At 46.7% G+C, this 27747-nt stretch overlaps 1 protein-coding gene across 3 annotated transcripts; it reads left to right on the top strand.

Annotated features, from left to right (window-relative positions):
- Positions 1-444: 444 nt before the first annotated feature.
- On the top strand, positions 445-27480 carry N4bp2l1 (NEDD4 binding protein 2-like 1). Of its 3 annotated transcripts, XR_003955567.1 has the most exons (6): positions 445-4859; positions 21824-21951; positions 22356-22483; positions 22785-22873; positions 25047-25123; positions 26131-27480. XR_003955567.1 is itself a non-coding variant. In NM_133898.4 (5 exons), exons 1-5 carry the CDS (start codon positions 4687-4689, stop codon positions 26378-26380), a joined length of 717 nt encoding a protein of 238 aa, NP_598659.3. In that variant the 5' UTR covers positions 4598-4686; the 3' UTR covers positions 26381-27480. The 3 variants fall into 3 exon arrangements, 1 of the variants encoding a protein (NP_598659.3); NM_133898.4 differs by lacking the exon at positions 21824-21951 and having other exon boundaries at positions 4598-4859; XR_003955566.1 differs by lacking the exons at positions 21824-21951; positions 22356-22483; positions 22785-22873; positions 25047-25123; positions 26131-27480 and adding exons at positions 5686-5983; positions 6564-7278.
- The last annotated feature ends 267 nt before the right edge of the window (positions 27481-27747 follow it).

Below are 27747 nucleotides of genomic sequence, written 5' to 3'. Positions count from 1 at the left end.
CAACTCGCTTGGCTGACGGGCTCCATGAAATAACCTTCACGGAGCAGGTGTGTGTGTGTGTGTGGTGGTAGTGGTGGTGGGGTTCTACTGTACACCCCCATCCCTCAGAGCAGGGGTGGAGAGGTGGGGGTTGGAGGGAGGGGGAGGAGTCGGGAACTTCCTGTGCTCACCTCTGTTTCCTAACTGGACTCTGAACTCCCCTCAGTCTAAGCTCCACCCACAGCTTCTCACCTTCCAGTGCCCGAATGTCCTGGGTATGTTGGATGAGTTGTGCTTTTTGGCTCTCTATCGTTTAGGGCACTTTTGATCAAATCAATCCGCATTTGACCCTTTGCTGTCTAGTTTCTAGAATCCCGTTGCTATGAGCCCCTCCGCAGCTTATGCTTAATGTGATAACGACAAAACAGCCGGGGCTTCTGGAGAAACCCCAAAGTAGCTTCCTTTGTACTCTAGTGAGGTTTCAAGGAAGAGCAGAAGTTACAAGCTTGCCTTCAACCTGCCATCTGTAGTAGGTTTACCACGTTCTTCAGATGGCCCAGTGTCTCCTCCGTGTTTACCCTGTACAGGTTGAGTGTGTGTTGCTGGACTGGAGGTCTTGAGCCACGGTTTGTGGCCTGCACTTGTCTTCTTGCACTCAAGTCCGAAAGGCCGAGAAAATCAAAGCCAGTATCACAGGATTCTGGCGGCACCGATCTGCGCCACGCTAGGGAGCTCACGTGGTCTTCTCCTTTCCTTCCTTGTTCCCTTCCCCCAGTCTTGTTTTGAGATAAGTATTTCATTAAGTTCCCCAGGCAGCTTTGAACTTTCAGAGCTGCTGCCTGGGTCTCCCAAGTAACTAAGACTAAATGTGCTTAATTTAATGTAAAGCAGCCCTGTGGTTCCCTAACTTCAACCTGCCTCCCACAGCTTCCCTCAGGCATCTAGAAGAGGGCAGAGTGAGGCAGAGTTAGGAGGATCGGTAGACTGACAGGCAGGGAGGAGACTGGCATCTGGAAAATTCTTTCTTTGGTGCCGTAAACAGCAAAATGTGTGGCTTTTTATGTTAGAAGCCACTCTGCCATAGCCGTGCCTAGGGATAGTATTGGAAATATTTAACAGCGGGCGTACTGAGGGCAGTCACCAATTTGGACCGTCCTTATGATTTAATAATGCTTACTGACTCACTGGCCACAAGGCTTAGGCTGGGATCTAGAATGCTGCAATTTTCTATACTTTTCTCTACATTTATCACCTTCTAATTTCCAGAAAGACGCTCTGGGAAAACGGGTTAGGACTACTCTCCTCCATGGTATCTTCATAAAACGCGTGCCGTCACACCAAGTTTCCTTGCACCTATGGTGAACATTGGGTGCAGTCCTTACCTCTGGGGAGATGTCTGACAGCAGGGGAGTGACATATTGTGCCAGGGATGTGCTTTAAATGATGGAATGCATGCTATAGAGCTGAGTTTGGTCCCTCGAAACTCATACGCCCACGAATGAGTGGGGGTGGGGCTTGTTGGCGTAGGGGGCGTGGGGCATATTGGAGTGGAGGTGAGGCCAGGTAGGACATTCTTATCAGGTTTGTATAGAGGATGTGTCTGCCCAGCTTCTCTTTTGCACTGTGCTTTTTGTTTCTCCACATCTTATTGAAATGTAACATTTAGAAAAACATCATTTCCCCCAAATGGTTTATCAGATGATTTTTCCCTATTTCTCTTCTGTTCCGTTAAGCCGGAGTCACGCACGCTGCTCAGGCTGCCCTGGGCTTCTGTGCTTAAGAGATGTTTTAGATTTGCCCTCCCCAGCTCCCAAGTAGTTCCCAAGTGTTAGCACACTGCACCTGGTTTCCGTTTGTCCTCTCCATCAAAGTGATCATACAATGCGGCATTCACTGTTTGTCATGCTGGACCATGCAGTGTACGTTTTTATTTTGTTTTTCTTTTGTTTGTTTGAGACATGGTCTCTCTGCATAGCCTTGGCTGTCCTGGAACTCACTATGTAGACCAAGATGGCTTCAAGAACTCACAGAGAACTGCCTGTCCAAGTCTCCCAAGAGCTGAGATTAAAGGTATATGCTACTATGCCTGGCTTATATTTTTTTAAGTCTTCATTTGTGTGTGTGTGAATGTGTGTGTATGTGTGTGTTTTTTAGTGTATGCATGCCACACATATTAGGAGGCCAGAAGGGCTTTGGGTCCTGTTGCTAAAATTTCTTCCCTCAGGGAGACATAAGCAACATCTTTATTCCTTTTCTTCCTGGCCAAACAACAAACTGAGACATGATTCCACCAGAGGTCACTCTGGAGAAGCAGTGAGTTTATTAGGCTTTCTTACACAGCATAGATGAGTGATTACCTTCTAGGGCATGAGTGGTCCTCACCTGAAAGGCCACACCAGAAAGTCTTCACCCAGCAGGGACAGATGAGGGCCTTCCCATTGCTGCATAGATGGGAACCCCTTGTCCCCAGACTGCATGTAGTTAGGACAGAGTTGCATTCAACAGGCAGAAAGGAGCTGAGGGTCCAGTGGCTCTCCTTATCAACCAGCCCGGCTTGGATTTGTGCAAGCCAAACCAGCTAAATACCTCAAGAACGAACGGGGTTGTTTGGCCCAGAGGATAGCCCTGTACAACAGATCCCCTGGAACTAGAGTTACAGGTGCTTGTGAGCCACTTCATGTAGCTGCTGGGAACCAAACACCAGTCCTGATCCCTGAGCTATCTCTCCGTTGTGTGTGAGTGGGTGTGAGTGTATGTGCTCATATGAGGCTGTGCAGCATGCATGTAGAGACCAGAGGACATCAGGGGTCTCCCTTATGCTCTCTGTCTTATTCCTTTAAGAAAGGGTCTCTCACTGAAGCTGGAGCTGCTGATCAATGGGCTCTGCCAAGCCAGTCATCTCCACTCCTCTCAGCACTAGGGTTACGTGTGCAGCCATGCCCTCCTTGTTACATGGGGTTGTGGATTCAAACTCATGCCCTCATGCTTGTACTCTAAGACTCTAGCCTACTGAGCCATCTATCTCCTCAGTCCTTAAACCTCAAAAAACAAAAAAACAAAAACAAAAACAAAAACAAAAAAAACCCCCCAAAAAACCAAAACCAAAACCAAAAACAAAAAATCCACACATTTTAGGGTTTGTTTGTTTTGTTTTGTTTTATTCTAGAAAAACAGGTATCAATGGGTGAACAAGGTTAAGGTCTATACTCAACAAGAAAGACATGACCCCCCAAAATATGGAACACTTCATGAATTTTTGTGGGGCCATGCTAATCTGCTCTGCATCCACTTTAAGGTGCTGCCAAATCGAGCCCTTTAACCCCATTTTGTACCATCCACACCCCAAATGCTCCATGTTTCTTACTGGACAGCAGATGATTGGAATGAAAAAGAAAGTATTTGAGGCTGAGGGGAACCACGTTTGTAAACGTGTGCTAAGGGTATGCTCAGGGTGCAGGAGATTCACTTCCTCAAATGTGAACCCGGACGTATACAAGCTAAAGGTCACTGCTGTTAGGACAAATGTGTCTTCTCCATTCCTCGTGCTTCCTCTTAATGTGCACACAGAAAGAAGGACTAAAGAAGTAGCTTCACTCCGGGAGGGGAATTCCCGGGGGAGCAACCTGACTGCTCCACACCCCAACCCAGGGGAAGTCCAAAGCCAGCGAGATGCACAGGCAGCTGTCCTCCCTCCTTGTACACAGCCCCTTCCTAACGCGCTCATCAGGAAATCTCTGATTTTGACATAGGTTCTGAGTCTTAGAAAGACACTACTTCTTTCTCCACACTTCCTTCTCATAATGCTCATACCTTAGGTGCCAGACACAAAATGTTTTGATTTTTACAACAATTGTAGCCAAAGCCACCAATATCTCAGATTTTCTAGTATGCAAATTTTGAACAGTTTCATTCTGAAAACCAGGACCATTCTATTGCTTCTAAAGGGAAATACTGGAGAGTCACAGCCAGTGGGTGCTGCCAACTCCTGCAACTTGAATTTGGTTTTATATAAATGGTACCATGACAATCTCCCCTGCTATGTGGCAGCGGAAGGTGTTCATGAAGCCTCCTGAGTCCACCCGAGACCCAAGGAGTAACAAGAGACTTAAAAGTTGCATACAGCTTTTAAGGATAGTTTTGGCAGGCCGGTACCGGTACTAAGGAAACGTACAGGACCCTGAAGGAGTGTACCTCAGTCCTTGGGACCCCAGCCAGGTGCTGACTGATTCACAGGCAGTAGGGGAGACAACAGTCTTTACTGTGACTGCTCGGATGCGCTGGTCACATTCTCTAATCTCCCACGGAAAGTATTTACTTTCAAGGTCTAGGCCGGTCTGAAGTGAGATGAGGCAGAGCCGTGGCAGAGGGCTGGGCTTCCACAGTGACTGCAGGGAAACCTCCCACTGTGTCCCCGGGGCCAGGCCCCTTCCCTTGGGAAGGGCTGCGGAAGGCGGCGGGGGGCTGGAGGGAGCGCTGGGGGCTGCGTCACCCACGCTTCCCCGGGCTGTCAGACTCCCCGGCAGCGCCGGGGCCTCACAGGTAGAGACGCCCCCTCCCGCGGTTCGCGGGGCCGGGGAGGAGGGGCCGGGCTCCGAGCGCCCGCCCCTCCATCTATCACATGGCCGGAGAGTCACAAAAACAACAGCTTTGGCCAAGACCGTGACTTCAGGAAGGGAGCTCAGGGCCCTCGCCGCCAGCCCCCTCCCCATGGAGGACAGTTTTCTGGAATCGTTCGGGAGGCTGAGCCTCCAACAGCGGCAGCAGCAGCCGCCTCCTCGGCCGCCGCCCGCTCGGGGGCCACCTCCGCGCCGCCACAGCTTTAGGAAACACCTCTACCTCCTGCGCGGCCTCCCGGGCTCGGGAAAAACCACGCTGGCCAGGTAATGAGAGCGGCCTGGCGCCCACTCGCGCTCCTGCCCCGAGCGGCTCCGCGCGCCGCCCCTGCCCTTGCCCCGCGCGCCCGAGAGCTTTGCCGCGCGCCGGCCCGGGAGGACGGACCTCGGCAGTGCGCCTTGCGCAAGCCCCAAGACGCCGCCGCCGGCCCTTCCCCGCCGCGCCGGGCCTGGTGCCCACCCCTCCACCCCCAACTCCCCGGCAACCTTCGTCCCCAGCCCCGGGTCGGGGAGGCCCGCGGGGACTGCTCTTCGGGAAAAGCTGGTGGTGACTGCAGAGAAACCCGCTCCCCGCCCGCTGGCGCGCAGGCAGCCGCCACGGCGCCCACAGGCGCTGTCACCGGAGCGAGTTCGGGGATGTCCGGGTCGGGGGTCCGCGCGGCGCTGGCCGGGGGCCCGCTTTGAGATCTGGTGGATCGGCGCAGCCTGCGGCTGCTTTGGCGGCTGCGAAGGCGCACAGGTGCTCTGGGGAGGGGGGCGGGGGGCTGGCGGCGCCACCACCGACCGTCACTGACAGCCTCTCCGCGGGCGCCCAAATTCGATCACTCGCGAATTGCGTAAGCGGCCCTTCGGGTACCCGGGCAGAGAGAACTGCGCGGGCTTGCTGCCTGCTGCACCTTGCTAGGCCCACCGCTCCAGCCTGAACGCCCTCCACTTCCTGCCCTGCACTTGGTATTCCAGCAACGTTGGACTGTTTCTCTCTCCTTGCTGGGGTTGAGGATGCTGACCCTCCTGCCTGGCTTTCCCACCGTCACCCTTTGCCCGACTGGTCTCACTAGCCTTTTAAAACCGGTTCTATTACCTCCCCTCGCAGCTGCCTCACCCTGCCGTAGAAGCCGCCCGCCCTTCTCAGCGTCTTGGCTCCTGTTTACATCTCTGTGACTGCGCTTAGGTTTGCACACGGTTGCTTTTGCCTTCTGTGAGATACTTGAAGATAGGGGCCATGTCTTACCCTCCGTGAACGTTATCGGGCACACACTAGTCGATAGAAGCAGTCACTTGCCACCTGTGTGCTTGCTTCCCTTCTCATCAGATAAGGCTAGCCCTAGGACCCTGGAACCGCTGAAGAATCAAGGTAGCCCGCGGTCACATGCTGATTTCCATGGCACCAGGTAGTGATCATAGGGGGAGGGCCCGAATCTTTTGGATGTGGATGATGGGGAAACTGACACGGCCAGATAAGGGACTGACAATTTGTATTGGGGTTCTAGCTGATTTGTGGAGAAGCAGCCAGCTAACGAAAATTGCTACCTTTGCATCTTAGAGGGATAGATGACTTGCGAAGGCCACACTGGTACCCTTTTCTGAGACACCCTTCCGTAGGTTCTTTCCGGAAGCTCCTGGCAGTGGTAGGTTGGGTTCCAAGTGGAGAGCCTCCTTGGAACCCGGGACAACTTGGTTATTTTGTGATCCAGCAATTCACAGAGGGTACATCTGTTACCGGGTGTTTTCAGGATGCCAACCCTTGTTCGATCTCACTTTCACTTTGACAGCCTGTAAATTCTCCACACGCTCAAAGTCAGAGAAGGAAGTAACTTTTAGCCATGGCATCTCTAATCGCTGAGAGAGGAAGTAGTGTGAGGATCAGAGAATAGGGAAGAAAAGAAGCCGAGAGTCAGCACTGGAAAGCCAGGGCTTGGCCCGGGGAGCCTTTTAAGGGTCCTTTCTGTCTCTCCTTTTCTACACTTCTAGGATTTTAATTCCTGCTTGACATTTGACTAAGCAGAAGACATCGGACAAGAGAACATCTCATTAAACACCCGTAGGGACAGATTGGGTGAGCCCCGGCCTGAAGGCAGAAGCCTGCTGTAGATCTACCTCATCACTAGCTAGCTGCTGTCTTAAGCAACCATGACGCCTCTCTGTGACTACTAAGAGGTGATTAAGTTAGAGGGTTCAATGGGAATCTTTCTCGTAACTTCCTGTTGCCAGATCTAAAGAGTCAAGTATGGCTTCCTAGCCAAGCTCTGCCACTCACTGGAGATGTAGTCACTGGTTAGGTGACTGATTGGCAGGACAAGCCCTCGGAGTTACAGAGGCATTGGCTGTGACCAGAGGAGGCAAACCATGGACTCGGCCCCCTACTGTAAGGGGCAATGTAAGCCTTGGCATGCCTCCCGGTGGGCTGTGGGTTTATATATAAAGTTCCGCAGGGTGGGTTGCAAGTAAGAACCAGTCTGGAAGTCACAGCAAGACCTTCCCAGACCATGTTTTCCAGGGAGGGAATAGGAGAGAGAAGAATAGAAGATTGCCTTAAATAACACCATGTAGAACGGAGACACTGTACGGTTATTATGTCCTTACTGGATCCTGAGGGTCATTTTATCTATATGCTTTCAACATTTTCTATAATGGACGTGTATTTCTTAAACCAGACCTTTAAATAAAATCTTTTTCTTTAACGTTAGAGGAAGTTAGTTTTTGCAAATATGGGCTCATCTCCTGCTTAACTTTTATATCTCATTTGACTAAATAACTAATAAAATCTCTTTTAAAAATAGGATATGTCTTGTCTTTCAAGCCAACATTGTATTCTAGAATCTTCATGTCCAACTTGCTGGGATATGGAAAACATCTTTCTGAATTCTTCAGATTTTCCTTTTAAATTGGGTTTTTATCTGGTTTCAACATTTTAGCCATATTACAGTACCCGAGCTAGCATGTGCTCTAAGTCTACATTAAAATCTGTTCTCGGTTGAGCATTGTCTGGGGATAGGTGGTTACTATGAACTGTGATTCCAGCTCTGAGAACTCATCCTAAGGAAATGTTTGCACAAACATGCGGACACAGAGGAATGCTCATCAGAGATATGTCTTTCTGTGACAGAAGAAAGTAAGATAACTTAAATAAGTATAATTTCCTGATTAAATAGTAAACATAAAAATAGATTGGCTTATGAGTCACACAGTTATTGATGGAAACACACACACACACACACACACACACACACACGACCTGTAAATGTATTCTTCCCTGATATTAAATTAAAAGCCTGTCCCGGTGATCCCAGCTCTTGGGAAGTAGAGGCAGGAGTATCAGAAGTTCAGAGTCATCTTTGGCTACATCGTCAGTTCAAGACCAACCTGGGATAGGTGAGATCCTGTCCCCCAAAACGAAAAACAAACTAAGAAGAAAGCTACACACAGACACGCAAACCTCATTTTATGCTCAAAGAAAGAGGTCTGTATAGATGCTTAGAAAAAAACAAACTGAGTGAGAAGATAAGTAGACACCCATGGGTGCTGACTTTTAGTAGCGGGACCGTAGACTTTCCCCTCATTTGTTTTATGATTTTCAGCAACAGTTAGTTGTGTGTTGCCTGGTAACTTAAAAAAATTTTTTTTGAAAGATATGTGTGTGTGGTTGTTTTGTGTGCACACTTGTATGTTTTCCACATGTGTGCTCGATGCCTAGAGACGACTTCAGGAGAAGGCACTGCCTCCTCTGAAGCTAGAGTTGCAGATGGTCATGTGGGTGCTGGGAATCAAACCCTGGCCCCTGAAGAGCAACAAGTGCTCTTAATTGCTGAGCCCTCCCTCCAGACAGGGTCTCTCTGTATAGCCCTGGCTGCCTTGGAACTCACTTTGTAGACCAGAGTGGCCTTGCTTGGTAACTTTTTAAAGGTGAAACATCAAGGCGCAGTAAAGATTGTGTTTAATGACTTGGCTAGTAACTGTGTCCTTCTCTCAAGGAAGTCTTTCATAGGTTGATTTCCAGTTGGACATAGGCTAGGAAACTCATGAGGAGATGAACTTTTTAACAACTATGACATTTTATCTTGATTCCTTTAACACCTGAGCCAACCCCACAAATACATTCACTGTGAAGATCACAGAGAGCATATTAAACACAGGGGCTGTGGGCTGTGAAGGCCAGCCATGCTAATCAACAGTCATTAATCAACTGTGACCATGTTCCCTTGCTTTCTGAGACTTACTCTCAATGAGGCTGTAGACAGGGCCTAGACAGGGCCTAGAAGGTGTTTCAGAGTAACAAGCAGGAAGAAACAACTAGTAACAATCAGTTCTGTTCTTAGGCAAGCAGGGTGGGATGTGGAACAGTGCCTCAATGCTAATAGCCTTCAAGGCTAAGGGAGCCACGCAGAGGGTGAAAGTCCCTCGGGGACAGAGTCTCCTCCACATGGAGGTGCTTCTTGTCTAGCTAGGCCTTGAAGAGAGGGTGGAGTGGGGGATGGGAAAAAGCCAGTTGATCTGCTGGGCTTGACTAAAAGGAGCTTTCTTAGCCCTGAATCCACAGGCTAGGTAGGCTCAAAGCTGGATCTTGGAGACAATTCAATGTTGAACATGGGGCTCAAGTGATGGCTCAGTAGGTCTTTGATATGCTTGCTGTGTAGGCCTGAAAACCTGGGTTCAGTCCCGAGGGCCCACATTAAAGGTGGAGGAAACTGACACTATAAGGTTGCCTTCTGGCCAACACACACGCACACACAATAAAAATAAAGCTTTTAAAAGTTGTAAGAACCTTTTGCTCTTGGCCTTGTGGTCCAGAACTGTGCGCGAGCGAGCATGCGTGCTTGAGTGCGTGCGTGCATATGAGCATTGCATTGGTTAATGTCTCCACTGTGGTTATTTTCACCCCTTTAAAGGATACAGATCAGTACCCATGCAGTGATTATCACTGTATTTCTTTATTTAATCCCTCTTGACAGAAGCCACCCTCCACCCCACCCCCACCCATCCCACCCCACCCCCACCCATCCCACCCCACCCCCACCCTCCACCCCACCCCTGGGCAGTAAAGCCTTCTCTCTCCTTTATTCCTGCAGCCTGCAAGTTATTCGGTGCCCCTGTGTTCTTGCTGGTCTGAGTGCGTCATGTATGTGGATCTTTAGTATCTGTCCTATGCTTCACTCAGCATACCGTCTCAAGGTTCATGCTTGGGCCACACATGACAACATCCTAATTTTATGTGTGAATAAAATATCCCATTTTGTGGTTATACAACTAACGCATCTTTGTGAACTGCAGTAGGAGCCTTTCTATTCAGCTGTTCATTCCAGTAGCCTTGTTTGACACTGGGCTCTCTGTGACCTTTACCCTCTGGCACTATCACACACAACTCCTAATGGATTCAGTTAGGGCCCCGGAGATGCTGCCTAATGGCCGTCCTTTCTCCTCATTCACAACTCTCAGGCTGGTTCCAGGATGAGCCAATGGCTCTCCTCCACAGAAGGGAGACCGAGACCGAGAGTTGACAGTATTCCACCTTTTATACATCATGATACAGTAGCAGGCAGGTAACAGCTCAGATCTCTGGTTGTTCAGGCCACTGTGGGAAATGACTACTCGAACTTACAGTTTTTCATGGTTTTCCTAAATTTCACTAACTAGGGTCCTTGCCTTACTTCCCTAGAGAAGTTCCCTGGAGGCTAGACAAATAGACTAAGTGCCATATGAGTTTTACAAGAAGTAGGAGTTTATAGTGTCATATGGGTTTATAATCACTCACAAATGGCCATGTTAGGGAAGGTGGCTCCCACAGTATAGGAACCTCATCACCATGTTTCCTGGCACTGATGGGGTCCTGGGGGAGGAACAGCTGATGTGGGTTTGTAGGACCATAGGTGTGGACTAGGATTTGAGAGGAAGTAGAAATGGGTGTGGAAGTCAAGAAGGGCGCCTCCACAGGAAAGACTAAGGAGGCGGCTAAGAAGCTCCAGCAGTGTTCATCCACCTGAGCCCAAGATCTGCTATGTTAAACATCTCCATCAAGGTCATAGGGCTGAGCCCACTCCTACCACAGTTTTCAATATTTGGGCTTAGATCTAGAGCCCCACACAGACCTCCATTCCCAGGCCTGAACCAGAGCATAAAAGAAGCTAGTGGCCTGATAAGAGACTATGAAACATCAAGTGTGGTAGAGAACCCTTCAGGCCCCGTTAGGGGGCTAGTTGAACCCGGACTTCAGATCTCAGGGTAAGGAAGCTAACTTTTTTTGTTTTTTAAAGAGTTATATATTATAAATAAGTACACGGCAGCTGTCTTTAGACACACCAGAAGAGGGCATCAGATCTCACAACGGGCGGTTGTGAGCCACCATGTGGTTGCTGGGATTTGAACTCATGACCTCTGGAAGAGCAGTCAGTACTCTTACCTGCTGAGCTCTCCAGCCCGGAAGTTACCTCTTATCATTGTCAGTATTAAAAAGAGATGTTTCTCCTAATTAGAAATATCACCAAGGTCTTTTGCTAGAGGACTTCACTGGGAGATGAGATTCGGACTTTTAAGGGTTGATTTTTCAACTGATCACAGTGTACTGGAGAGGAATGTCAACCTCCAGGTCTCTACATCGGCTTACATGATAGTGTGCTTACGACTTAACTTACTTTCTTTTTGGTGCTCCATGACAGAGCTGTAGAAGAGTGCTCTCCAGGGCCATTTGGACTCTAACAAATACAATAAGATGTTATGTTTGGTCCCTTCAAGTCATCTAAAATCTGCCTAACCCTGTGAGACTGGCGAAAGCTTGTGAGAATCAGATGAGTGTGGGAAAGGCTCTCTGTTGCATCTTGTGCACAACTTGGGAAAGGCTCTCAGTTATATCAAGGTAAGGATCTAGGAAGAGGGAAGGAGGCACACTATTTCATGCGTATGTTGTTTTGCCTGAATGTATGTGCATGCACCAAATGCATACAGTGCCCTCAGAGACCAGAAAAGGGGTTTGGATCCTCTGAAACTGGAATTGCAGATGGATATTTGCTGCCACGTAGGTGCTGGGAACCAAACCCAGGTCTTCTACAAGAGCAACCAATGTGCTTAATGGCTGAGCCATCTCTCCAACCCCAGCCTTGTCGTGAGCTCACGGGCTGTTCAGAGACAAAGGTTCCTCCACCCATTGCCCCCAGAGTCCTGGAGCAGCCTGTTGAGGGTGGTTGTAGACATGATGTCTTTCGGAGTTGAGAATACCATACTAGGAGGAAGGGCTTTCTCTGCTATCTAAGGAGACTCCGAAGCATTATTTAGCTTGTTCTGTGACTCTCTTTTTGTAAACAGATGTCCCTACCCTGAAAACATACCCTTTTATTAGAATGTGAGTTTCAGGAACTATGATGTAAGGTCTTTGAGTCAGAAACCATATCTAAGCTACATCTTTATCTATCTCTATATAAAACTATATCTGAGTTACATACCTGTAGTACTGGCACTTACTGAGGCTGAGGCAGGAGGATTGCTGTAAGTTCGAGGCCAGCCTGGACTATATTATTGAGATCCTGTTTCAACAAATACTCTCTTTAAAAAAAAAGAATTATTTACTTATTTTATGTATATGAATACACCATAGCTGCCTTCAGACACACTGAAGACGGGCATCAGATCTCATCACGGATGGTTGTGAGCCACCATGTGGTTGCTGGGATTTGAACTCAGGACTCAGTCACTGCTCTTAACCGCCGAGCCATCTCCCCAGCCCGATAAATACTGTTTTTATTTTCTGTCCTGCCTCTAAAAGAAGTCCTGCATCTTGTAGGTATTCAGTAGAGTTGTTAACAAAAGGCAACTCTGGAGACCTCCTCAGAGACTGAGGCTCACATGCTAGTGTGGCTTTAGAGGAAAGAAGAAAAGCAAGAAGAGGCTGCTGGAGTGAGCAGCTGTGAGAGGAAGAGCATTCGGTGTAGAGAATACACGGGGAGGAGGGAGGAAGGAGGCGGGAGGAGGGAGGAGGGCAGGCTGGACCACGCATCCCAGGTACCCTTCAATGCTGAGAACTCTACTTTTTTTCAATGTATGAAAACATTTGATAAACAGCCCTTTTGATCTTTAAATTAAAAATAGATTTACAAATTAAGATCAAATGTGTGGTTGCTGCTATAAAGTGAGGGTCAAGAGTGACCATTGGCCTGGATCGCTGCCCTCTGGACCAACTAAAAGCCTGGGCTTTGGTTCCTGATTCCTTCCCCCAGTTCTGAGAGCAAGCGGGTTTGATAGATGAACTGAGAACAGGCACAGGGAACAACAGATTCCATTGCTAGACATGACAGGCTGCCCACAAATCAGATAGCCAGAAGACCTTATCTAGAGGTAGGTGTGGCCATACTGTATGTGTGGGGATCTGCTGTTGGATCCCAGAAAGCATGTCATGCTTTGGAAGTGAGAGAGAGTGAACCATAGGCCAGCCCAGGAACTGTTACCAGCCTCTGTGGTCCTTTGACTCAGTAGAGGTTTCTTGGGAAGTGGAAGGCTGCTTATCTAATGAGGTACTGAGGAAAGAGCTGAGAGATACAGTGGAGACCAAGGCCCATCTCCCAAGGTCAGGATTCAGCCCTAATGTGGGGGTTGGCAACATCGGCCCTCAGGAAGCTGCCCAGGGTTCCTCTCCACTCTCAAGCTGCTGGGTGCTGGATAGAACCCTCCTCACTCCCTGGCCGGTTTGCAGGCTGGCCTTGAGAAGAGTATCACACAGTTCAGGACCCTATGAAAAGAACTTGCCAAGTTATGGCTAACGAACATGGCATTTGAAGGCCATCCATCAGGGCTGGAGAGATGGTTCAGTGGTTAAGAGCTTGGGCTGTGTTCCCCAAGGATCCGGGTTCAATTCCCAGCACCTACATGGCAGCTCACAACCATTTAGAGTAACTTGAGTTCCAGGGTTCTGACACCCTTACACAGATATACATGCAGGCAAAACACCAGTGAACATAAAATGAAAATAAAAATAAATTGTATATTAAGAAAAAAAAAAAAGCCACTCCTCATTCTCGATGTATCTGTTCCATCCTGTGTGCCTGGCATTTGTTCTAGATGCTGAGGTAAGAGTGCCAGACACTACACAGAAACCCTGCCTTCAGAGAGTGTGTCTGTCCTGGAGGAGGAAGACGATTTCAGAGCACAGAGTGCATCTACTTTACCATGGTAAACACCCCACACAAACAAAATAAAAATCCCAAAGCCCTTCAGAGCTAGTGCACTTGAAGCGTGCCCTGCAGGTTAACCCATAATGTGCTCAGAAGATCAGCCATTGGAGTGTCTTCATGACAGGCATCATTGCGAGCACTCCAAGTGTCTACAGTGAGAGCTAGAAACTGATAGACTATGTTTTATCTTTAACATTATGATCTAGGGGTTTAGTGTGGGGCTCTGGGATCAGAGCCTGGGTTTGTTTGTTTGATGTACGTGAGTACCCAGTTGCTGTCTTCAGACACACACCAGAAGAAGTCATCAGATCCCACTACAGATGGTTGTGAGCCACCATGTGGTTGCTGAGAATTGAACTCAGGACCTCTGGAAGAGCAGTCGGTGCTCTTAACCGCTGAGCTATCTCTCCAGCCCCTCTACTTGAGCATTATGCAGGAAATAAGAAGCCATAGAATAGCAGTTGGCACACAGCATCTAATGTTAGTTTTTTGGTTTGTTTGTTTGTTTTAAATTGTGGATAATGGAGTACTCATATGTGGGAGTTAAAGGGAATGAACCTAACCTGTGTATCAACATGAAGAGATCTAAAATATGCAATACTCCATCTTGTATTCCAGGGAAGCACTAGTGAAAAAAAAATGATCCTGCCCAGGTGGATCTAATATTGCTAGCGGTGGGGAAATAAGTGTGCAATCTAAGGGAATTAGTCCTGTAATTCCAGGAGGAGGCTTTGGAGAGCAGGAGTGAAGCCCAGGAGGAGCCCAGGAGCAAAGGGTTAAAGTGGGCAGCTGGCTGAACTGAGTCCCAGAACCAACAGGAGGTGGTGCTGATGAACAGCCCTGGGTGGACGGTCCACAGAGTCACAGCCCTGCCCTTGCCACCTTGCCACCTCGGGTTGAACTCTTTGTTTATGTTGCAAGATTCTCTGCTCTACAGAGGCGAGTAGGGGCTCTGCTTTTCTGTTGAGTGAAAAGGAGAAGGTTACAAAGGAAAAGGACCTTGTGTGTAGGGGGGCGGCTGAAGGGGGTGAGCGTGCATGTGTGTGTGTGTGTATGTGTGTGTGTGTGTGTGTGTGTGTGTGTTAAAGACTCTGAGGTAAACTTTGGGGCTGTAAAATTCTTTGGAGGCACAGGTTAGCAGAGTCACAATGCAGAAAACCACACAGTAACACAGAACAAGTGTGACATTGACAAGCCGTGCAGTGCCTGTGGCATGTGACATCTTTGAGCTGAAGATGCAGCAGTGATGGCAGGGATGGGTCCCATGATGACTGTGACAGTGCTGTCATTTCTGGGAGTGTGTGGCAATGTGTGCTTTAAAGCTGCAGTTTCAGGGGTCGCTGCCTCTTCCTGTGGTGCAGAACCAAGACGTGAAGCCTAGAGTTGCTGGGCAGCTGGGACACTCTTTAGGAATGGTGGCTGCACAGGGCTGCTGAGGACAAGGGAGAAATGTGACCCAAGTTCAGTGATGCAACTCAGTGTAAGAATGTCATCATTGGTGCTGGAGATGGTTCAGAGGTTAAGAGCACTGACTGCTCTTGCAGAGGACCTGGGTTCATTTGCAGCAACCACATGGTGGCTCACAGCCATCTCTAATTCCGGTGCCAGAGTCTGATGCTCTATTCTGGTCTCCACAGGCATCAGGCAGAAACAAGGTGCCAGACACACACCCAGGCACTCATATACACACGTCACTTTTTCTTTTTAACTAAGGAAGTGTCATAATAGAAGGCAGACTGTAACTGCAGGTGAAGGCACACAACGTGCAGACTGTAACTGCAGGTGAAGACACACATGTGCAGACTGTAACTGCAGGTGAAGACACACACGTGCAGACTGTAACTGCAGGTGAAGACACACACGTGCAGACTGTAACTGCAGGTGAAGACACACACCTGCAGACTGTGGCTACATGTCACCGATATATGTGAGACACTAAGATGCACTCTCTCAGAGCTAGAAGAGTGCCTAGACTGTGACACCACACAGCCTGGCACTCTGTAGACCTGAAGGAACACTCTGGCGGTGACACTTGGAAACTCTGAACGCTGGCCAGCTATTTAATCTCTCCAAGCAGCAGTTTCAGTATCTGCAAACTGGAGGAACTATTATTTACTTCATAAAAGTGTTACAAAGGTTAGGGAGAGCTCAGAAACACCAAGGTCTTTGTTTCCTGCTGACCACTCTGGGAAAGTCACTGAAACCATAATGGAGCAAGGAGGAGATGTTTTTCATTGACATTGTTCAGAGACACTTCTGCAACAACAACAATTAAAAAGTAAAAGTATTAATTTTATAAAGGGAATATCCACACCACTAAATGTAATGAAAACACTAGTAAAGAAGGCAAGAAGATTGATCCAAACATAGGAACAAAATGATGAAGTCCCATGACAGCTCTAACTATGTGCAGTCATTTGGTACAGTGGAGAAAGTATTTCAAAATGATGGGAAAGGGTAAGATACTTACGCAACAGTTTGGGAACAAGCAGGGTCCTAGTAAAAAATAAGTTAGATCCTTAACCAGTACTGTGTATAAGTAAAATTTCAGATGGACAGAGGAGGAACATGTTCTAGAATATAGACACGATGACATAACCTTGGGGTGCGAAAGACCTTTCTGATGTCCATCAAAGGCATGGTTTGAAGATAAAAGAAGCTCTATGAGGCAGGGCTACATTTGTACAGACTTAACCTTTATTATCTACAGATTCCGGTAAATAATGTCAAAAGCCATTGTTCTAACATATAGGAAAGTAGCATTTGATAAGCTAAATTTCCAGCTGAGGACTAACACACTGGGTAGTCAAGAGGCAATTCTTAGGTAAACTGTGACGCATCTCTGTGCACAAGTGTAAGCTGCCGGGCATTGAAATGTCACACACATACACACACAAATAATCCCATAGGGTGAGAAACAATTTATTATGAAAAAAAAAAAAACTGCCAGCAAAAACTTGGTATGGTTTATATCACATTCCTGGTTTTACACAAGAGGTGAAAATTTTAAAGATGTAGTCTGAATGTGCTGGCACCTGCCTTTAATGCTGGCACCTGGGAGACAGAGGCAGGCTGATCTCTCTGAGTTCCTGGCCAGTGAAGACGACCTAGTAAGACTGTCTTAGAAATGAAATGAGCAAGCAAGTGAGGAAACAAGCAAAAAACTTTGTGCTAGGTGATGGCACTAGCCACCAAGCCTTATGGCCCTAGTTTGATCCTGGAACCAAAATGGTGACGGGAGAGAAACGACCCCTGACACTTGTCCTCTGACCTCACACATGTGCATAAACACACAAAATTAATAGAGGATTTAAAGATTTTCTTCTATATAAGACCAAATGTTAGAAATTATTTTTAGTTGGAGGAATACAGGAGCCTACCCTTATTCCTCACCCCCCAACCTCCAATCTCCCCGACCCCTCCTTTAATGTTTCAATGTGTATCTTTGCTAATTAGGAAAAAATGATACTTTTCACAAGCTGGAGCCTCATTTTCATAAGAGGAGCCAGTTTGGGGTGTATCACCAACTAAATTTGGGACAGCTGGAACATCGTAAAGAACAATGAGAGGACGGGATACAGTGCTTCATGCCTGGAATCCCAGTGATTGGGAGACAGAGGCAGGAGGATTAGCCATGACTATGAGGCCATCCTGGTCTGCATAGTGAATTTTTAAGCCTGTTAGAGCTACTGTAGCAAGCAAGCAAGCTGAAGTATAGGGTGGTCTGGGTATGGTAGTGCATGCCTGCAACCCCAGCACTTGAGAAGCTGAGGCAAAAGTAGTTTGAGCTACATAGCAATGAACAAATAAACAAATAAGATGAAGACGATGAAAAGAGAAGTGAGGAGGCTCTTATTAAGACATGACAAGAGTTTCAAATGAGAAACATAAGACTTGCGGGACCTTGAGGTCATATGCACAGGGAAGACTGCTGGAAGCCAGGGCAGTCACATGGTCCCGGGTTCACACATTAGCATCATCACTAAGCCAGTCAATGAGCTTATCTCACAGTGGAAGACTCCATGACCCCGACTTTTAGCCAAGTGTCTGCATGGGCACAGTGGGTGGGTGTCACATGAGATCAGGAACAACATCTCTCCTCCATAACACCCTCCCAACAAGGTTTAGTCTGGACCCAATCCTGAGCAAACAACCGGAGACTCATCTGGACTCTTCCGGGGAGCAGGGGGAGAGAGAGAGAGAGACAGAGACAGACAGACATGGGGACAGTTTTAGATGAAAGACACCAAACGCATGTAATTACCAAAGATAGCACTTGGAATGAATGAAGATCGTTTGGGGAACTGTAAGAGAAATTTTTAAATATTTAAATATAAAATCAATTAAAGTAATTTCAAATTTGAGACTGTGAGAAAATTTTGAAATCTTTATGACATGAACTCAAACATCGTGTTCACCTAGAAGAATGTTGGCAGGAACCCAGGAGTAAAGAGCCTTGAATAGAAGAGACAGAATAATTGAGACCAAATATGACAATCTAGTGACTGCAGACAGAGGGAAAGCAGTGTACATTGTTCTGCATCTTCCCCATTTGTATATAAATTTCAACATTTTCTAAATAGAAGTTGTGGGCAGAAAAAAAAAAAAGGTAAAGGTGCAACCTAAAGAAGGGAAAAGCAGAGGAAATGAAGTGTAACATACGGTGGCCAGAGAGGATGTGTGGATCTTTTTAACTCCTGACCCAAACAATTCAGTTCTAGGGAGAGCTTACTGAGATGATGTTTGCTGTGCAGGACTATGGTGGGTAATCGCCCAAGCTGGGTCCTGAATAGGGATCTACCAACACATGTCTGAAAATGTAAAGTCAGGGGTACAAGGGAGACTTCCTAGCCAGCAGGTCCTCAGCTGACAGATACCCACCATGCCATAGTTCTGATCGTATTGAGAGTAAGTTATGAAATACGAATTAGCACTGGAGTCCCTCTCGTAATTTTAGTGAATTGGGAGAAGGGCAGCGGAGGAGGGGAAGCTACGTGGAAGTCATTGTCTATTTTCTTTCCATTCTTCTGTTTTTTCATTTGCTCAATTGCCCTAACCCATGAGGTTCCTGACCACCATAGAGAAGGTTAGCGCTGAGGCACATGCCTCATCCCTGATGCTGGTGCAATGGTATTTATTGCTCACACTTAAGTTTTACAGTTGAAATACTGTCACTTAATCACCTCTGCTTCGCTAGTGTTTCTACTGTCTTGAATTTTCAAGATGTTGCTATGGCCTTTGGTGCTAATTTGACATCCAGGTACAAGTAAGAAAAAAAAAATTAAAGCGACAGACCAAAGGAAAAAGCAGACTGTCACCACACTGGTGATGTGCACTCTGCTAGTTTGCAGGGAGGACTGTGGAGCCCATGGTCACATGTGTCTCAGGAATGGAGAGCCCATAAGGCCCGGTGGTGGGCCTGAGCGGTTTTACTCTGAGTAAAACATCGAAGTCAGAAAGGCCAGCAATGTTCTGTTTTGTGTGTTGTCTAGAAGGGACTAAGAAGCGAATAAAGTGTGCAGCAAACAGCATGTCTTGAAGTCCACCTGGAGAAAACCTTAAAAACATAAATTTCTGTCCATAGCGTAAGCCACCAAGAGCCAAAAATGAGTCCGTAAGGATTACACATGGAAAGAGAAACATCTCTGAAAAGGCTCAACAAACCAGACCCAGTCTAGAAGGGACAGTAGATGGGGAGTACAGAAGAAAATAAGCCTTGGTTTCAACAGTCAGTCACTTAGCACACAGGAGAGAGGCAGGGGAAATGACTTCCATTTGAATGATAGATTTTATTAGAACAAGTCATATTTATGAAATAACCCGACACTTGAGAGTGTTGACCAATTATCACTCAGCAAAATTTAAAATACCCATCTTTGAAATGGCTTCTCGAACTATGCCCTCAGTCTTCGGGGCTTCTGTCACTGTTTGTGTTGGAGATCGGGGCTTGGTTGTGGGGTTTGACCTTTTCAGCTGTGTGGTCAAGCTCAGTGAACCTTCTCTGTGGAGACCAAACCTTTGTCCTCCTCTACCCTCTGGTGACTTCTCCCATCTCCCACCACTCTCTATACCCATGGGTGACTGAGCATTGCCATATTTCCTGTGTTCCCAATTCCTTCAAGAACTTGAAACTGATTTCTATCATGCCAGTTCACGAGAGGAGACTAATTTACTTTGCCTGACGCAGTATGGTGTCCACTCCTGCCCTCCTGCCCAGGGGCCTGGAGACTCAGAGCCAGTCAAAGCCAGCCCACCAGAAGCTCACAGGAGGCTTATCTAGACTCTGCACCCTGTGTGTGTGAAGGACACCCAGCAAGATCAGAACTCTTGGGCTGACTCAGTTGACACTGTGACTCCCAAGCCAGTTTCCTCCCCCTTCCATAAACAGACTTTCTGTATGTGAGAACTGCCATGAACTGTTCTTAGTGTCTTTACCATAAACCTGTCCACTTAGATGATCTGCGGCATGGTTTCCATGGTTTGTGGTCACACTTTGGATTGGTTCCAGCTTGCCAAATTCCTCTTAAAACTTTGCGTGCAGCATTTCTGATGACTTACTGCAACAAAACGGTCTGTGCTTTTATTTATTCACTCAGGGTGTGTCGCTCCTGCCTTCTCTTATCCCCTTTCACAAGAGGTAAAAGTTCTTCAACCCTCAAGGTCCAAGTCAAATGTTATCTCTTTTGCAATGTCTCGCTTATCAAACTGTTAATGTTTCTGGCCCAAATTGTTTGTGTTTTGTCAGTACAGCTTGTCCTACGTGGGTCACACAAACTGCAGGAGGACCGGTCCCTTAGCCAGGGAATCCAGTTTTGAAAAACTTTAGGTTTTGTGCCTTAACACTTTGTGTAACACTTGGTGTCTGGAAATCAGGGTTTAATAAGTTGGCTAATTGCTCCTAGTCCTTTGATATGGAAATTTTTATCTCCGAGCTGAAGAGATGGATCATCTGGCAACCTCTTGGTTGCCAGCACCCACAAGGTGGTGTGCAACTGCCTATAATTCCAGCTCCAGGAGATCTGATGGCCCTCTTCTGGACTCCATGGGTCCATGTGCAGATAGTGCACAAATAGATAAACAATAAAATGAAATATATGCCTACTTGTTCTCACAAGTCTACCAAGGACAGTCAGGTTGCTGTTAAAAATCAAGGTGGCCCCGTGTGCCACCACAGACTGTAACAAAATGCATTTACTTTGTCGTTTTTTTCCCCAACTCTGCTGTCAGGCCCTCTGAAGAATGCAGGTAGAGATGCTTGTTTTCTGTCTCTGGATTGTGTATGTACTGACATGTCAGAGCGGAAGCTCTTACCCTTTGCCCTCTCACATCCACTGCAACTCCTAGAAAGCCCCCACGCTCATGTGTACTAAGCCTGGGTCCTGCTGGCAGGCTGGGCTGGGTAAGTTACTACTGACCCTCAGGTTTGCTGAGCACCTCACCGTTTACAAAGTGCTGTCCCTCCAGTCCTTCGCATTGTCCTCCGTGTCTTAGAGTTGAGAAGACAAGCTCAGACAGATGGGTTCATGGTGGCTGCAGTGGAGGCTTGAGGGTGTAGCCCAGCTCTTCAGCTCCATATTCTTGCTGAGTTAAAATAACCCACCTCTAGCGCTGCTGAGAGCAGAAGCTAACAGGGCATTCGCGGTGTCTCCACCTGCTCTGCTCTTTGTCTTCCTGCCCGTTTCACTTTCCACACAGCTGTAGGGGTGGATTCCACTCAGCGGCAGAATCTGTTGGGATGCAGGGCATGCATCGCCAGATATTAAGTTTCTCTGGTTTGGGTTTTTTGGGTTTTGTTTTTGTTTATTACAAGGAGGCTGTTTGGTACCGACTCAGTCACTATCTGATTTGATAGTGCCTGCTCAGATATGATGTAACCCCAAACTGAAGCATCTCTTTTGAGATTCTTTCCTGCAGATCTTAACTCCCCTCTCTATTTGGCATAGAGGCGCTCTCTGTGATGTGACTTGTTTTCTGTGACATTTTCATATTTCGGTCGGCCAAGAGTGGTAGGGTTAAAGCACAGGGGCACCGTTGGGTTCACCTCTCTCCTTCTCTTGTGCTTTTTTCCTGCTGGTTTAGGTATTGTTAGAACTCAGAGGGTAGCTCACACACATCTCCTTTATCCACATTTCATACCTCAGCAAGAACTAGTTGCTCAGATGGGTCCTTACAGAGATCAGAGCTCCGAGGAATGGGACCCAGGACAGGTAAGAGTTTAGGGGCCAAGGGAAGGGCTGCAGTGTGGGGGCATGGTGCCCAACGGGAGGTGTGGGAGGGCACTGCTGTCTCAGAGAGGAGTGGCCCTGGTAACTGATGTCCGCCAGGAAACAGTCACCATGCCTTCGACTTAGCCTCGGAGTTTTAGTCGATTCTGGTTGCTGCAGGAGGCAGTGGCCGTGACCAGTGACCTCTCACTTTTAAGAGTTGGCAACTCGCACAGCGGCCTCTCGGCCTCCTGTTGAGGAGTGATGACTTCCGGAGATAATTGGTTCTCCTTTTAAGTGAAGTTGAAAATTCAAAATGTGGAGATCTTAGAATTATTTTCTGCTGCTAAAGATGGAAAGAACTGTTGGTGACGGGAGGATCCCTTTTCTGTTTCTCCACTTTGCAGACAGCTGCAGCACGACTACCCCAGAGCCCTGATTTTCAGCACCGATGACTTTTTCTTCAAGGAAGATGGCACCTATGAGTTCAACCCCAACCTCTTGGAGGAAGCTCATGAGTGGAACCAGAGAAGAGGTGACAAATTCCTCTCCAAACACGGGGAGGGGGCAGAGTCTTATGCATGTAAATTGTAGCAGCTTCAAAATGAATACATTTCCTGGAAGGAGCTTTAACCAAAAGCCTTGATGCTTTTCTACCCTGCAGAATGGCAGGACTTAACCCCTGTAGATGCCAGCAAACGGAACCCCCTGATAATGGCTCAGCACTAGGTAGCATTTAACTGTGTGAGGAGGGCCTCCTGTAATGACAGTAACAATAATGTGGATGATGCTTGACTGCTGCATGTTGTTCACCATTGTGTTGCATTGTGTTACAGCAAGGAAAGCAATGAGGAATGGCATATCCCCCATTATTATTGATAACACCAACCTGCACGCCTGGGAAATGAAGCCCTATGCAGTCATGGTAGGGAGAAGTATCATTCTGAATTCTCAGTTATGGACATTTTATGAGAAAGTTGAAATGTGGGTTCTTTCCTCTTTTTCTAGTCTTCCATGATTTCACATTCACTAATGGTAGTTCTCCCAAGGAGCCAATAAAGTTGGAAGTGGTGTCTTGGGCTTGAGGGGCCACTTCATCTCTGAGGGCCTTCCATCAATAGCAGTACTTGTCTGAGTCCTTGGTAGATATTTTCCTTCCTTCCTTCCTTCCTTCCTTCCTTCCTTCCTTCCTTCCTTCCTTTCCTTCCTTCCTTTCCTTCCTTCCTTCTTTCCTCCTTCCCTTCCTCTCTCTTCCTTCCCTCCTTCCTTTTCTTTCCTTCCCTTTCTCCCTCCCTCTTTTCTTTCCCTTTTTCTTTTTCTTTCCTTTCCTCCCTCTCTTCCCTTTTTTCTTTCTTTCTTTCCTTCCTTCCTTCCTTTTCTCTTTTTGAGACAGGATCTCACTATGTAGGTATGGCTGTTCTAGAACTCACTATGTGGACCAGGCTGGCCTCGAACTCAGAGATTTGCCTGCCTCTGCTTGCCTCCTTGCTAGCTCTTCAGTCATGGCTATTTTCTGTTTAGAGGAACATCCACTGACACGTGCATGGAGGTACAGACTAGAGAACGCACTGGCAGGGCTATGGGTCCCAGTGAGTCAGGTCTACCTGCTGTAGGCTGGGAATTTCAGCACTCTTTTGCTGAGAGTTCCAGGGCAACAGAATTTCTTAGTTTATGGACAGATTTAGGATTAACAGTGTGACACTATTAAGGCAGCAAAATACAAATATCAACACATCACTCCACTAAATTCTGATCTTTTCAGACTGTTTGTATCTGATGCTAACAAGTTTTCATTCCACAAACAACACAGTAGGAGGCAGACAGCTTCTTGAGTTACACATGGGCCCTAGTGTGTTGTGAGGTCTCTTACACAGAGCTCCTGGCAGTTTAAAGATATTTGCCCCCCACGTTTAGGTAAACAGACAGGTGTGCTTCTGTCTACCGATGCCTTCATGTCAGTTCTGCTCAGCCCCAGGGGGTACAGCTTGGATGAGTACACATTCAAGCCACATGAGACAGGCGAGTGGAGCCACAAAGAGCTGCTGACATAGGCATAGCCCAAACCAGCATTTAGGAATATCAGGCAGTGGCCTCCAGGAAGCCCTTTCATTTCTCAGTTTTGGGTACTAGCCAGCCACGGCTGTTACAGTCACGAGCTGTGAGTACAATGTGACAGTTGAATTCTTTCCTGAGTAGAACCACCTATCCAAAGGGTGAAGAGGAAACTTAAGTATTTAAGTGTGTTTATTAGCTGATAAATAATAATGACCTTACACATTGGTGGAGTGCAGGGGCTGCTCTGGTGGATGTGTTCCTGCCCGAGTCAGGGGACTTAGATTATCTGCACCTCAAGAATCATTGTTGGGCACAACGAGAATGTTCTCTCTTGGCTGTTTTGATTTGTGTAATACTAACTCTAACCTCCTCTGTGATTACAGAGCACCACAGCTTATGCATGTTGCTCAAGGAGGAAGCCCCCCAGCTTAGCTCATTTAATTCCGTTTCTAACATGTCAAGTACTAGTGATAGCAGAGGGCTGTTTGAACAAAGTGGTCAGCTTATGGATAGATGCAAAGAACATTCAGATGTTTACACCAGAGCCTTACTCATTTTCTAAACTCATGGAAATGGGGCCCAGGGCATGGGGCCAAGCACTGCAGAGCAGGAGGGGCTGGGCTTGCTGGAAACAGTAAATAAAATATGTGGAGATCACTCTTATTTCATAAGTGGCGCTCTAAGTTACAAACCGAAGTGGGAGGAGATAGATATGATCCAAGATAATCATAAGCGGCTTTAGGAATTCCCCAGGCTTGCTGTTCACACCTGTGTTTGGGACGTTTTATCAAGAGCTCAGTGATCCGTCTTAAGGATGTTCAGACTCCTACTAGACAAAACTGGCCATCTTTGACACTGTGACTTATATAACACAATGGGAGAGTCTAGGTATGGGGATGAAATGCAGGAGATAGATTCAGGGCCTGGATGACTTGTAAAACGGGGGTGTTTGGACAAGGCTGTGGTGAATGCTAAGTGCAATGTGAATATCCCCAAGTCTACATGCCATGTCTTCACTGTCTTATGTGCTTCTGAAAAATCAGGCTCTTGAGAATAACTATGAAGTTATATTCCGGGAACCCGACACTCGCTGGAAATTCAACGTTCAAGAGTTAGCAAGGTACCTCTTTGTTTTTGCTAGTTCTTCATTACATATTCTGCTCTTTTCAGGAATTTCAGACTGAACAAAAGCATCTTTGCAGGCTGGAAACGGACTAGTTTTCAGGCCAGAAATGGTAATTCTTAGAAACTGATAACTTTGGAACTATTAATGTGAGGCCCTTAGTTTTGAGCGAGCCAGATGTCTAACATGATGCTAAATGCTAACCCGTGGCTTAGACCTGGTCCTTTAGAAGGACACACTTAACTTTGTGCTCAGTTGCTTCCTCATTGATGAGCATTTAAGGTAATTGCTCCGCATGGGACAAGATCTTTGGTTGTTAAGCAGAACATGACACATTCCTGCTGCTTTACAGCAACATGTGTCCAAATAGTAACTTGGTTTTTAATGCTTCTGATAACCACACTCCATGTTACCTGATGCCAAATGGCCCAATAGAAGCAGAATATTTCTAAAGCAAGTCTATGGTCATCCCCATGATTACCTGGTTGCTAAATCTGACATGGCTCAGAACTCTAGTCTGTAATTGAAAACCTTGTCAAATGAACTTCTAACCACATCCCCAACAGGTATTTGTGCCCTCCAGAACTTAACATTGTTTTAATAAGCATCACTTTATGGTATCGGACCAATTGATCCAAAATGATAACAGATGTATCATGTCATGAACGAGCAGATCACTAAATGCAGGAGTTATACTCTGGTGGTGGTTGTTCGAAGTCAACATCACTTGGCCTTTCTTTAGAAAGGTCTCAAGCCTTCTTTTAGAAAGGCCTTTGTAAAGCTAGCCCTAGGTTTTTTGGGGGTGTGCAGGGCAGCATGAGAAACCGCAGCAGAGCTGTCGAAGTACCTTGACAATACAACATATGCTTCTGCCTGGTCTCCTGAGGCAGAGCAGTAGCCACGCAATGCAGGATTTGTATGTAATGTAAGTTACTTATTGTGATAGCCTGCCTTAACTAAAAACTTGTGGGGTTTTGTTTTTTGTTTTCCTTTTTTCTACGTAGAAGAAACATCCATGGGGTCCCAAAAGAAAAAATACAACGAATGAAAGAACGGTATGAACACAATGTTACCTTTCACAGTGTCCTTCATGCAGAAAAGCCGAGCAGAGCGAACAGAAACCAGGGCAGGAACAGCGAACCGTCCAGTGGCTCCGGCTACTGGAACACCTACACAGAGCTCCCCAACCGGAGAGCTAATGGCCTCTACTCCAACGAGGGCTACAGAAGGGGTGGCCACCACCAAGGATATTAATGGCCCGGGCACAGCTACTGCAGAATTTTCCTAGAGAAAGTTTCTACTTCAATTTTTGGTATTTATTCTTTGTTCAGGGTTAGCCAGAGCTCTAAGTCCAGTGTAAATAGTTGAGCCCAGAAGTTTCTGAACAGAGGTCATTCTATTTATTATCTCCAACAAGTGACGTCAGCGTGCGTCCGTACTCATGGTCTGATGCTGGGGACCTGCTGAGGAGTCAAGGGTCTTTCTCCAGGGAAAGAATTGGATTGAAATTGAAATCCAAGATTATCAATTAGTTGCTACAGTCATGAATAAAACAAGATGGTACTAGTACATTTCTATAGGCTGCAGTACTACTGTCTCTGACAGATCCAGCCTCTCCACAGAGCTGGAGAGGTGAGGGAGGCAGAGGCAGGAAGCAGCTTGGTGCCATTGCCGCTTTGATGATCTATCTGCCTCCAGAGACCTGAGCCGTCACTTTAATGGCACTGATTTTCTTTTAGACCTAAAGTGCAGAAGGGAATGTAGTCCTTCAGGGTAACATTAGGAGAGTTACCCCCCTCTGTTAAAAATGCCTGTGAATTCTTAGTAACAAAGGCAACTAAGAAGAATCAGTACCATTATAGTCAAACCCTGTAGACAGCAGTGTCAGGACAAACTCCTCCCTCTAGCTTGTAGTCTAACGGTGTAAATAATTCTGCTTTCGCAAAATACCAGTTTTTAAGAATCATCAAGTGATTTCTAAAATGATGCCTTGTAACGTGTTATTAATTAGTAACCCAGTTATTTAGGAGTGCAAAGCAAGGAAGCAGCCAGGGTGATACAAGGAGATATGAAAGCCATGCCCACCTGGATGAGCAGTCTGGCTGTTGTATGTGGTGTTGAGACAGTAAACTGTGGAATGCCCCTCATATCAATTATGGATGTGAGTCCAAATTAAATCCCAGCAGGCTGGAGTCAGATTCATTGGTATGAGAACGTGACAAGACCATGTGAAATGTATGCTCTATTTATTTTTGGCCAACAGCTTCTTTCTAATGTTTTGTGAGATATTATTTTAAGTGTCTTATATAATGGTGCTTTTATGGTTATTAAAATTGTATATGGTATTGAATTTATATTGGGTTTTCCATTGAATTTATTTTTTGTCTAACAACAAAACATTTACCAAAATCCAAGGACTTCACCCAAAAAATAGCCTTTGCATATATAATAGGCTTATTCTTGAATCATTGTTAATAACTGGGAGGAATGAAGGCCATACATTAGAAAGCCTACCTGCCACGCCATTATCAACTGTTGGAATCTACTCAACATCTTCCTGACAATAAGCGACACACTTCCCTAACATTTTCCAAATTGGTGTCTTAGTAATAAGTAATGTT

The sequence above is a fragment of the Mus musculus genome, chromosome 5 (assembly GCF_000001635.26).
Source record: "Mus musculus strain C57BL/6J chromosome 5, GRCm38.p6 C57BL/6J".
In the NCBI taxonomy this organism is placed as follows: domain Eukaryota; kingdom Metazoa; phylum Chordata; class Mammalia; order Rodentia; family Muridae; genus Mus; species Mus musculus.
This window is presented reverse-complemented; position numbering and strand designations above follow the sequence as displayed.